This window comes from Condylura cristata, unplaced genomic scaffold (assembly GCF_000260355.1).
Source record: "Condylura cristata isolate star-nosed mole 26May11 unplaced genomic scaffold, ConCri1.0 scaffold00015, whole genome shotgun sequence".
Taxonomy (NCBI): domain Eukaryota; kingdom Metazoa; phylum Chordata; class Mammalia; order Eulipotyphla; family Talpidae; genus Condylura; species Condylura cristata.
The window spans coordinates 42,271,148-42,283,440 of record NW_004567116.1 but is presented as its reverse complement, the minus strand read 5'-3'; the positions used below and the strand labels follow the sequence as shown (position 1 = coordinate 42,283,440).

Below are 12,293 nucleotides of genomic sequence, written 5' to 3'. Positions count from 1 at the left end.
TGAAAGTATACCTTGTTTAAATAAGCTCCAGATTGTACCAAATGTCAAGGCTTTGTAAGGAGCTCAGGAACCTAAGGCAATATATTTTGGGGGAAGTAGGGGATAAGCAATCTGGCCAGAAGCAGTGCCTGTCAGCTCCAACAACCCTTGTTCAGCACACTGGGCCTTTCAGGCTCATGTTGGCAGACAGCTTCCCTTAGTTCCGGCACCTCCCAGGGCAATGCAATCCAACCTACCCATCCCAAACTGAACAGACTTCACCTCAGACCCTACCAGCTGTAACTTCCTATGTGCCTACCTAAAGGCTCACTAGGATCCCTGTCAGCTTCCCAGCCTGGCTTAGACGAGGTCACCATGTGGAGCCCAAGACCTCTGGACCCTTCTTCCCATTGCCAGCTACGTGAATCCCTTGCAGGAAGACTTGTTCTCTGAGGTACTAGAAACCATCCACTGGAGTAGGGTTTCATAATCTCAGTGTGCAGAGGAGCCCAGGCATCTTGTTTAAGTGGAAGCTCTGCTTCAGAAAGTTTGGGGTGAGGCCTGCCATTCTGCATTTCTGACCAGCTCCCAGGCAATGCCAGCATTGCCGGTCTGACAATCACAATTGAGGGAGAAAAGATTCCGTTGTGATTCCCAGCCCCATTTTAGAATCATCCTGGAAGCTTTTGAATCATGCGGTACTAAGCCTTACACCTGGGAATCTGGTATAACTGACCAGAGATGGCATTTGAGCACCAGTACTTTCCAGAATCACCACAGATAATTTGAATGAGGTCAGATTTGAGAACCTCTGGTCTACTCTGGGACTGAGTAAGACAAGGGCCATGGTGAGTTTGTCTGGGAATCCCCAGAATCTAGCCCTTTATTAATCCATAAATTCAGAGAATTAAATAATTTTTGATACATGTAGCATTTCAATAATTCATGATGAGTCTTTCTGAGGCATCTGAACGATTCCTACTTCAGCCTCCAGACCATCTGCCTTCTCCCGAACCCCACCTTCATGAAATTAGCTGCCATTATTCAGGCACTTGTGGCTCTGGCAACCTGCACTATTGTTATTCTAACAGATGTAAATATTGAGACTCTGGGAGACAAAGTAACCAGACCCAGGTTATAAGGAAAGGGGCTGGGCTCAGAGCCAGGTCTGTCTCACTCCAAAGTCCATCCTCTTGCCTAGTGTCTTCTTTGTGTATCTATGTTTGGGTCTATCTTTCTTTTGTCTACCTATTTTTTGTTCACTCCCTCTGCCTGTTTCGCTATACTCTTATATGGATTCACCCTGATCAGGGGCTGACAGTGCTCTGAGGCTCTGGCAGGACTATGTGGAAGGCACTAGGGGGCACTGCTACAGTCTTCACGGGGTGTGGGGTGCTGAATGGCGGCATTTGAGTGTTGTTGTCTGCATTGTCAGGTTCGCCTGGAGTGGCCCACAGATTTAGCCATCAACCCAATGGACAACTCCCTTTACGTCCTGGACAATAACGTGGTCCTGCAGATCTCTGAAAACCACCAAGTACGCATTGTTGCTGGGAGGCCCATGCACTGCCAGGTCCCTGGCATCGACCACTTTCTGCTGAGCAAAGTGGCCATCCATGCAACCCTGGAGTCAGCCACCGCCTTGGCTGTCTCTCACAACGGGGTCCTGTATATCGCTGAGACCGATGAGAAGAAGATCAACCGCATCAGGCAGGTCACCACTAGCGGGGAGATCTCACTAGTTGCTGGGGCCCCCAGTGGTTGTGACTGTAAAAATGATGCCAACTGTGATTGTTTCTCTGGAGATGATGGATATGCCAAGGATGCAAAGCTGAATACCCCATCCTCCTTGGCTGTATGTGCTGATGGAGAGCTCTATGTGGCGGACCTTGGGAATATCCGAATTCGGTTTATCCGGAAGAACAAGCCTTTCCTCAACACCCAGAATATGTATGAGCTGTCCTCTCCAATTGACCAAGAACTCTACCTATTTGATACCAGTGGCAAGCACCTGTACACCCAAAGCCTGCCCACAGGAGATTACCTGTACAACTTCACCTACACTGGGGACGGTGATGTCACACTCATCACAGACAACAATGGCAACATGGTGAATGTTCGCCGAGACTCTACTGGGATGCCCCTCTGGCTGGTAGTCCCAGATGGCCAGGTGTACTGGGTGACCATGGGCACCAACAGTGCACTCAAGAGTGTGACCACACAAGGACATGAGCTGGCCATGATGACATACCATGGCAATTCTGGCCTTTTGGCAACCAAAAGCAATGAAAATGGATGGACAACATTTTATGAGTAAGTATCAAGATAATACCAGTTGCTGGTTTTGTCTCACAAGATGCATTGTAGGCTTAGGCTTAGAAGGGAATTGGTGGCGTGCTGACATTTGGATTGATTTCATTTTAATTCAAAATTTGGAACTGTGGGCCATTACCTGTAATTTGCTGTGTATTTTCATGTTCCAGATGATTAACATGGTGTAGGTGAAAAAGTAGGTGCTATGGTGTCACATCTTTGGGTCTGGGTCCCTCTCTTGCATTGAGTTAATCTCTCTGGGCCTCAATTTCCATATCTATAAAATCAAAACAGTGACTACCTGCCAAGTATTACCACAGGGAGGCTAGGTAGATGAAAAATACTTGGATAAATCGCTTCATAGGACCAGTGTCCAGAAATAAGGCACTGGGAAAGAAACAGTTCCATGTGCATGAATTTCTCACATTATCGAAGTTACATCTACAAGTTTTAAAAAACAGATTTTTTTTCACTTTAAACATTTTGATGGAACTCATGAAATGCTTTACATGCCCTCCGCCCCCAACACTCTCAGATACATTAGACAGTATGAATTCTTTCTTCGTATGTATCAAGGTCATTAGTAAGAAACAACCACCACAATGCATATTTTCCTGTAGTATTAAGATTGCTTCCAGGAAAGGAGGCTACAGAACACAGTGCCTCTACACACAGTGACTCCAAACTTTGATTTGCCGTCTCATCAGTATAGTTCTGAGTTCTCCCTCTGTGTGGCCCTGTCATGTTACTATTTGTTTCAGTCATGTTGCCCACTACATTATGGGTTGAGAACCAGAAGTTCAGCTTACAACAAATAAAATAAATATATGTAAGTATATACTTAATATATTTATTATATGTTTGTTATATACTAAAGTATATATTTACTTATACATTCTTATGTTCTTGTAGGAGCTAGTTTGATGAAAGGGCATTGTAAATTTCTTTTTCTACTTAGATTTCTTTTAAGTTTCTTTAAAATCTTAGCCAGGTTCCAGACAACTGAGGTCGGATATTTAACTCTTAGACAAAGGTATAGAAGAAAGTCTACGCTGAGCATCAGCAGTGCATTATTGCATTTCATCCTCACAGCAGCTCTGGAAGATGGGTGATAGTTTTCATTTTATGGAAATAACAATGGAGGCTGTGGCTCACTTATCTGCTGGCAGAACAGCAATCACCACCAAGTCCTTCTGATACAAGAGCTGAGGCTTTTTCAACTCTGCCCCACTGCTCCTTGAACCCTAGTTTTACTTAAGTTTAATCACAGTCATAGAATCCAAAGGAAAAGGGTCTTTAATAGATTTTTAAATATAATTTACACCCAAAATGTCACAGCAATTTGTAAAAAGTTCACTGGCTAAATTCCTTTCTTTAAACAAGGGCCTTGTTAATTACAAAGACAAGACAAAGATCCAGGAAAATGGCAATTATCTTGATTAACTCATTGAAATGGAAATACTCTAAATAATTTAATGCCTTCCCCCATTGCCCAGTGAAATCTTACACTTTATTTAGCCAATATAGGGGTTTCTTTGTCAGAGCAAGTAGATACACTCAATTAGTTCCCAGAGCCATTCCCTTGAGTCCCAAATTGAATGCTTTCACATTACTGCAACCACTACTCTCAACTAGCCCTGAAATCCAAAGTCTTTTCCTATACCTCTACCACAAAGGACTCCATGCTCCTCCCTGTCTTTCCCTGATAAAATATACAGCCATATTTGCTGTTTGATGAAGAAGTAAATGTTAATGTTGATGTCTTCTTTTAGAGTTCGGGGTCCTTGGGTCCACTCTGGGAAAGGTTTCACCAGAGCTCCCCTTTCAGCAGCACACAGCGAGATTCTCCACGAGACAGAGACTCAATTATACTTAAAGAGGAAGTTTATTAGAAAGATGCAGGAGAGAAAAAGACACTTGCATAGGCACAAATGGGCAGGAAGAGCTGCCCTGGAAGGGACAGGTTTGCAGAGAGAGAGACCTGCATGGTTGCAGGCAGGCAGACTTATGAGAGTAGCCTCCACTGAGGGAGGTCAGTGTAGAAAAGTCCTGGCTTGGTCACGGGCAGGCAGGAGGCTGCTGCCCTGCAGAGGGAGAGCGCAGGTGGAAAGAAGCACCTGCATGGGTACAGGTGGGCAGAGGAGCGGCTAGTGCAGAGACTGCCCCATATAGACAGCTTCTCTTTGGGAGGGGCTCACTCCTTGTGAGCCTAGGTTTGTTGACTATGAACAGACTCTGAGAGGACTGGAGATTCCTAATGAGCTTCATCTCCATGTCCTTATCTTTTACCTTTTGGGTCTGAGCTTCAGACACAGCCCCCAACAGTCTGTTACCTGCTGGGACCTCCTGCAGACATCCAGGCATCATACAGGCCTCTGGGGCTTTGATGCCTGAGGACCCTGATTTTATGGCTGTATCAGTTGCTTTCCTAGCCCCTTCTACCTGTCCCCTTCATATGACTCAATCTTGTGATTCCTCCCCTACATTCTTTCCTCTATCATTTTATAAAATGGCTTGGGAATTTCAAAAGATCCACTTAATAACAGTACTGGGGAATATAAGATAAAAGCCCTAAACAAAAAGAAAATTGTATTTTTTTTTTTTGAGATTCTACATAATCCTACTGTGTGCCATTTAATCTTTCCCATTTAATCTTCACAGCAACCTTTGACAGTAGGGAATTATCTAAATTTTTTACATATGAGTAAACTGAGGCATGGGGAGGTAAGGTAACTAACCTAAAATCACACAATGAATATATAACAGAAAGAACATAAGTCCATGTTACTATACCAGCTGGGTTCACCTAAATTCTTTGTGACTATTCTGTATGATAGGGATTAAAAAGTTAATAGTACTATTAAAATAATACCTACTTTGTAGTGATCGAAATTTCAATGAAATAGCCTAATTCGTCATAATTACTCAAATGATAGCTGTTGTTATTTCAAGCAATATTAATAGCAGTGCCAGTAACAACAGAAATGTTGTTCAGCCATGAAAACTATTACCAGGGAGCAGTTACAAAAATAATCAAGGAAGCAGACAAAATTTGTAACTGAAGTAAGTAGAAATCACAGGTCAGGCCAGAAGAGCAGAACTGTCAAATCTGATAGATGAAGATATAAACTAGGAAAAGGGTTAGATCCCTGAGATGCATTGAGAAAAGCCCAACTGAGTGGGTCAGTTCAGGTTGTGAGCAAAGTGAGGGTACCAGATACGAACTTTCATTGTATGCTAGTCGTGTGATGGACAGGCTGGCTGGCTTCCAGACTCAGGTATCAACCAGACAGAAAGAATAGCTTTACTTAATTCCAGAACCATTATAAGGATAAAAATACTAAATAAAAACTGAGAGTGAAAATACTTTGCAAACAATGATGTTTCCTAGAAGTAGGAATTTGTAATAATACCATTGCTTTAGTGACTTTTTCTTTTTCTTTCTTTTTGGCATTTAGTTTGAATATTCTTTTTTCTTTTTTTAACAAGTTTCCCACTACCATGCATTGACACCTCCCCCCCCCATCCTTGCTACTGCCCCATACAGTCTTCCTCTCCGGTTATCTCAATTCCACTGATTTATTTTTATTAGTTTTGTCCATTCATCTACTTTGTTTCCTTATACTGCATGGATATTTGTCTTTTCTCCTTCTGACTTATTTTGCCTCACATAATCCTCTTGAATTCCTTCCATTTTGTTGCAAATGGCAAAAAATGCATCTTCTTCATAGCTGAATAGCATTCCATTGTGTATATGTACCACAATTTCTCTATCAGTGGGCCCTTAGATTTTTTTCCCATTTTGTAGTTGTTATAAATAATGCTTCAACAAATGTTTTGGTGCATATATCTCCAGAATTAATGATTTTATATTCTTCAGGTGGATGCCTAGAAGTGGGACTGCTAGATCATTTTTATTTTTAAGGAAGCTTCATGCTGTTTTCCAAAATGGTAGCACCAATTAATATTCTCACCACCAGTGTGAAGGTTCTTTTTAGCTACACCCTTGTTACTAATCTTTTTGATGTAAGTCATTCTCACAGATATGAGGTGATATCTTACTGTGTTTTTATTTGAACTTCTCTAATATAAATGATAGTAAGCATTGTTCTTGTTTTGTCCCGATTTCTGTGTCGGCCACAAGGAAGAAAGTCAGGAGACAGAAAGGCTGAAAAGGCAGAGTTTATTGCTCCCGGGCAGCAGCTGAGACAGAGCTCCTGCAGGTGGGGTCTGTAGCTACTGGAGTGCTGTAGGAGAAAGGGCTTTAGGTTTTTAGGTTTTAGGTTTAGGTTTATATAGGCTTTAGGTTCAGTTTTTTAAAGCTGATGTGGCGCTGTACACCTGGATGCAAGGCCTGGTTCCCGTCATTGTGCTATTGACCATACCAGGTCTCACGCGTAGCCGTTGTGTTATTGGTCACACTCAACAGTTATCATGTGCATTTACCATTTGTATGTCTTCTTGGATAAATGTCTATTCAGATCTGCCCATTTTTCATTTGGGTTTTTTGGCTTTTGTTTTTAATTCCATGAGTTCTTTATAGATCTTGGATAACAACATCCTTGCTGGATGTATGATTTGCAAATATCTTCTCCCATTCATCAGCCTGTCTTTTTGTTCTATATGTATTTTCTTTCAATGTAAGGAACGCTTTTAATTTAATGTAGTTCCAATTGTCCATTTTTGCTTTCATTTCTTTTGCTTTGGAGTTAAGTCCCAAAAGACTCTACTGTTGATATAATGGAATGTAACACCTGTTTTCATCTGTGTATTTTATGGTTTTAGGACTTTAATGTATTTTGAACTTATTTGTGTGAACAGTTCAAAAATTACTCATTTTCACTCTTTTGTATGTGGCTGTTCAGTTTTCCCAAAACCATTTGTTTTTTGGGAATTTCCTTCCTCCCTTGTATGGTCACAGCTCCTTTGTTGTAGACAATACACAATATATCTGTATGTTTACTTCTGGGATCTCAGTTCTTTTCTATTGATCCATTTGTCTGTCTGTCCCAGTACTATATATGCTATTTTAATTACTGTTGTTTTGTAATATAGTTTGAAGTTGAGTAACATAGTATTTCTATTTTTCTTCTTTTTTTTTCAAAATTTTTTTATCTATTTAGGGTATTTTGTAGTTCCATATAAATTTCAGCAAATTTTGTTCTACTTTAAAAAAAATGGCGTTTTTCTGGGATTGCTTTGTATCTATATTTTACTTTTGTCATTATGGCTATTTTGACAATAATAATTCTCCCCAGACATAAACATAGAAAGTTTTTCTCTCTTTGTGTTGTTCAGTATCATTTAACAGTGCCTTGTACTTTTCATTGTATAAATCTTCTACTTTCTTTATTAAATTTATCCCAAGGCATTTGATTCTTGTTGATGAGTTTCTGAACAGATTGTTTTCTTAATTTCTCTTCCTTCTCATTTGTTATTTCCATATAGAAATGCATAGATTTTTATATGTTCATTTTTGTAGCCTGCTACTTTATTCACTTATTATTTAAAATAGAATATTGTGGAGTGTCTAGGTTTGTGTGTGTGTGTGTGTATCATATGAAATTTTGATAGTATCACTTTTCTGATCTGGGTCCTTTAATTTCTTATTGTCTGATTGTTCTGGCTAAGGCCCCTAATACTAAATGAAATAGAAGTGGTGAGAGTGTACAACCTTGTCTGGTTACCAGAACTTAGTTTTTTTATCACTGAGTGTATTATCCATGAGATGATGGTATATGGCCTTTATTATGTTGAGATATGTTCCTTCTATCCCCATCTTATTGAGGGTTTTTATAATCAATAGATACTGAATCTTGTCAAATGGTTTCTCTGTACCTGTTGATATGTTCATATGGTCTTTGCCCTTCCTTTTGCTGATATATTACAGTAATTAATTTGTATGTGTTAAACATTCTTATATTCCTATAATGAATCCCATTTGGTTTTGGAGTATGATCCCATTAATGCATTGTTGAATTGGGTTTGGTATTATTTTGTTGAGAATTTTCACATATGTGCCTAATCAGAGATACTGGTGTATAATTTTCCTTTTATTTTGGGTGGTGTGTTGGGGAGAAGAGACTGGGTTTGAGCAACCTTGCTGGTTTTGGTATTAGGGTAATACGGGCCTCATAAAATGTGATTGGAACTACTTCCTCATTAATTTTTTAGGAGAGTTTGCGAAGAAAAGTCTTAAGTTCTTTGAATGTTTGGTAGAATTCACTAGAAAAGTAGTCATCTGGTCCTGAATTTTTGTCTTTGGGAGATTTTTGATTACTCTCTCAATTTTTATTATTTTAGTCAATCTATTCAAGTTTTCTATTCCTTCCTGGTTCAGTTTGGTAGGATATATTATTCTAAAAATTTGTCTATTCCTTCCAGATTGTCAAATTTAATCACAAATGGTCATTCATTAGTGTTATGTGATGTTGTTTGTCTGCTCTTTAGCCCTCCTCAAATTCTAAATGATAGCCTAATAGCATAGAATATTCTTGGTTGAAAAAAATTTCATTTAGCTCTTTAAATATATTGTCCCATAAGCCTTAAGGGCTGCAAGGTTTCTGCTGAAAAAATCCAGATAATCTTACAAGGGTAACCTTATATAGATTCATTTGTCTCTAGATGCTCTTAGGATTTTCTGCTTTGACTTTTACCACTTCAATTATAATTTGACTTGGAGTGTATTTCTTTGGGTTTGTGCTTTGTTATTAGTTTGTTTGTATGTTTGTTTTATAAATTCTTTTAGCCTCTTGGGTCTGAATGTCCACTTCCTACCCCAAGTTAGGAAAATTCTCAGCTGTAATGTATTCAGATAAGATTTCTACCCCTTTCTCATTCTCTTTTCTTTCTTAAACACCTACAATGAGGACATTGTTCCTCTTGATGTTATCCCATAAAGTTCTTATGCTAGTTCTTATTTTTTATTCTTTTATCTTTTTGCTGGTCTATTTGGATGTGTTTCACTGTCATGTGTTCCTACTCTCTCTAGTATTGTTGATTTACCCCAACAGAAACACTGCTCCTCCAGAAAAAGACCATTGTCTATATGGTATTTTGTTGTTTATGGAGAGGTGAGTCCAGCATCTTTACTATTCTGCCATCTGCAGGTGCAGGAACTCCCATGAATTTTCCACTTTTGGATCTATAGGGGAGTTTAGTAGATTCCAACCCAAATCTCTGATTTCTTTTCAAAGAATTAGTCCAGGCTTGCCTGTGATCTCTGCTAATACTGAAACAGTTTTAAGATATCTTTATTGATCCTCTCAACAGATTAACTAATACATCTAAAATAAACATAACACATTTCCAGCAACTTAACATAAAGAGCTCACACTTTTGGGGGGTCAATGTTACTTTCCTTCCCACAGGTCTTCTGGTAGGAAGTCTATAATGTAGTCCTCATCTCTAATGTATGTCATTAATTTCAGACTTGGGCTCCTGGACAGAGCTATTTGGTGACCATTTTCTTAAGAAATGGTCTGATGCGCATGAGGCAGGTTCCAAAACTGGCTTGTTGTGTAGATATGAGCAACTAGATCCCCTGAGTTCCACAGTGTGTCTAAGAGACCCTAACTCATTCATGTCTATGCCAAATATCAGGCTTGACACATAGTAGGTGCTCAGTAAATATATTGTGAGTAAGATGTAAATTCAGGAGAAAAGGGGGATAAAGAAAAAAAACAAAAAAAAAATATGCTATAGCGAAAATACTAGACTTAACTCCCAACTCCAGAATGATCAGTGCTCCCAGTAGGAAGTAAAATTCAGTGCAAATGGTTCAAATGAAAGATTTGGCTTCTGGGTTTGCTTAAGAATATAACTGTTAGAAAGAGCATTGTTCCAAACATTATAATGAAAATAAACCAAACAAATGGACAATTTATGAGTTTTCCTTGAATTCCCTCTATGAGGTCACAGGAAAAGCCATTGGACAAATCCAAGGAGAGACAGACTCCTGAGGACAAAGACATGATATGAGCACTAACTTAGCTGGTATAGAATAAACAGCCCCAGTTTTAAAAGTTGGTAAATTTATAGTCTAAGTGAGTGCTAGCATGAAAGTATGAAGCCCTCAGAGTTACAGAAATTACAAAAGCCGATATATTCATAACTTTTTTCCACAAACCCTACCATTTACTCACAGAAAAGTGAGAGACAGACTTCAGAAAGGATCCCTTGTGATAGACCTGAGAGAAGACAGCAGCATGTGCTTAGGAAGGACACACATATCTACCTGCCCCACCCAAGCCTTTATCTCTTGACCTATCTGGAACAAAAAGCCTTCTCTGTGGAAAGCAGCCGTGAGCACTGTCCTACTTAGACACTGTTGGAGACCCCTTTCCTGCTGAATAAAGAAAGAAAAAAAAATTAACTACTGCAGGGAGAGGAACAGGACTATGTAATATACTCAGAATTCCAGCCTGGAAAAGGACAGGATAGAGACTCAAGATGAGGATATCAAAGCGAGGCTTAATTCAAACAATAGAAAGCTCTCTCCTAACCTTCTACCCATTAGCTACATAGAACATAACAATGAAATGCAGAATACTACCAGGAAAGAGAAAATAAATGGCTGAAAGCATGGAAAGGGCCCTCACTGAAGTGCAACACAAAAAGGGGACTAAAAGTTGAAGATGAGATAGACATTGAAGGGAAAACCCTCTGGCAAACCAATTTTGCATGTAAACAGAAAAGTATTGCTCTAGGAATTAAAAGTCAGTGATGTAGTAAGGTTAACCAGAAACAACAAACTTCAGTCATTCCAAAATCCTAATTAAATTAACTAAATCTCTCCCTAAAGTCTTAGCAGCAATGGAAATGCCCATTTCCAGGCACAAAACCTGTTACTGCAGTCTCTACTGTACCACAACATGTCACACTTCGAACATACAAGAACGCAAGAAAAGAATCACCAGAACCATACTTGGTCATGACAGATGGTGAAATGATCTCTTAGTCAATTTACAGTAAGGTGTAATTATGCTAAAGTTTCTGAACAAAAAGACAGGCAACATGCAAGATAAGATGAATAATTTCATCAGAGATATAGAAACTAGAAGAGAGAAACAAATAGAAATATCAGAAGTGAAAACACAGCTACAGAGATAAAGAATGCCTTTTGTGGGCTCATTGGTAGACTTGACATAGTTGAGGAAGAAAGACAGATCAATATGTGCCAAACAAAAACAAAAAGAGAAAAAAAGTGAAAAAAGAACAGAACAGGACATGCAGGATCTGGGGACAGCATCAACAAGTCTAATGTACATGTAATTAGAATCCCAAGAGAAAAGAGAGGAAATAGCACAGAAGAAATATTTGAGGAGATAATGGTGGAAAATTATCCAAAATTAGTGATAGACACCAAACCCTAAAAGCTCAGCAGACCACCAAGCAGAATAGACACACACACACACACACACACACACACACACACACACACACACACACCCCTCTAGGGCTGTCATTTCAAACTGCTGGATACAAAAGAAAAAGTGAAAAGCAATTGGGAGTGGGAGGAGGCATTTATACAAAGGAGCAAAAACTTAAAATCACATGTGACTTCTCTCTAGAAAACCAACCATGCTGGGGCCTCACTAGTGGCATAGAGGTTAAATCTCAGCCCTCTCACGCTATCACCACTTTGGCCTGAGTTCGATCCCCAGCCAGGAAGCTGACCCACATGGCCAACAGATCTCTCCTGTCTTACCTACTTTCCCTTAGCAGTGAATTTCAGTAGATCCAACTGTTTTTGCTCCCCAATCTACCTCTAGTGAATTCTCTCACCCCAAGCACCTCTGGCCTACACCCCAGTTCTTCTATGCATAGATAATAAGTAAATCTTTTAAAGAGAGAGAAAAAAAGAAACCCATACATGCTGGGAGACTGAAATGCTTAAGGGGGGGGGGGGGTTACTGCTAAACCCAGCAAAAGATACCTTTCAAATAAATAAATGTTATAGAGGTATAGGCAAGAATAAGCATATCAAGAAAGAATGGAGA

General features: G+C 39.5%; 1 protein-coding gene across 1 annotated transcript in view; it reads left to right on the top strand.

Moving 5' to 3' along the window:
• Nucleotides 1–12,293, top strand: part of TENM4 (teneurin transmembrane protein 4) — a 511,167-nt gene that overhangs the window by 469,402 nt on the left and 29,472 nt on the right. The window contains exon 26 of the mRNA XM_004683244.2: nucleotides 1,415–2,292. Within this exon, the coding sequence (XP_004683301.1) occupies nucleotides 1,415–2,292 (878 nt within the window). The remainder of the gene's footprint in view (nucleotides 1–1,414; nucleotides 2,293–12,293) is intronic.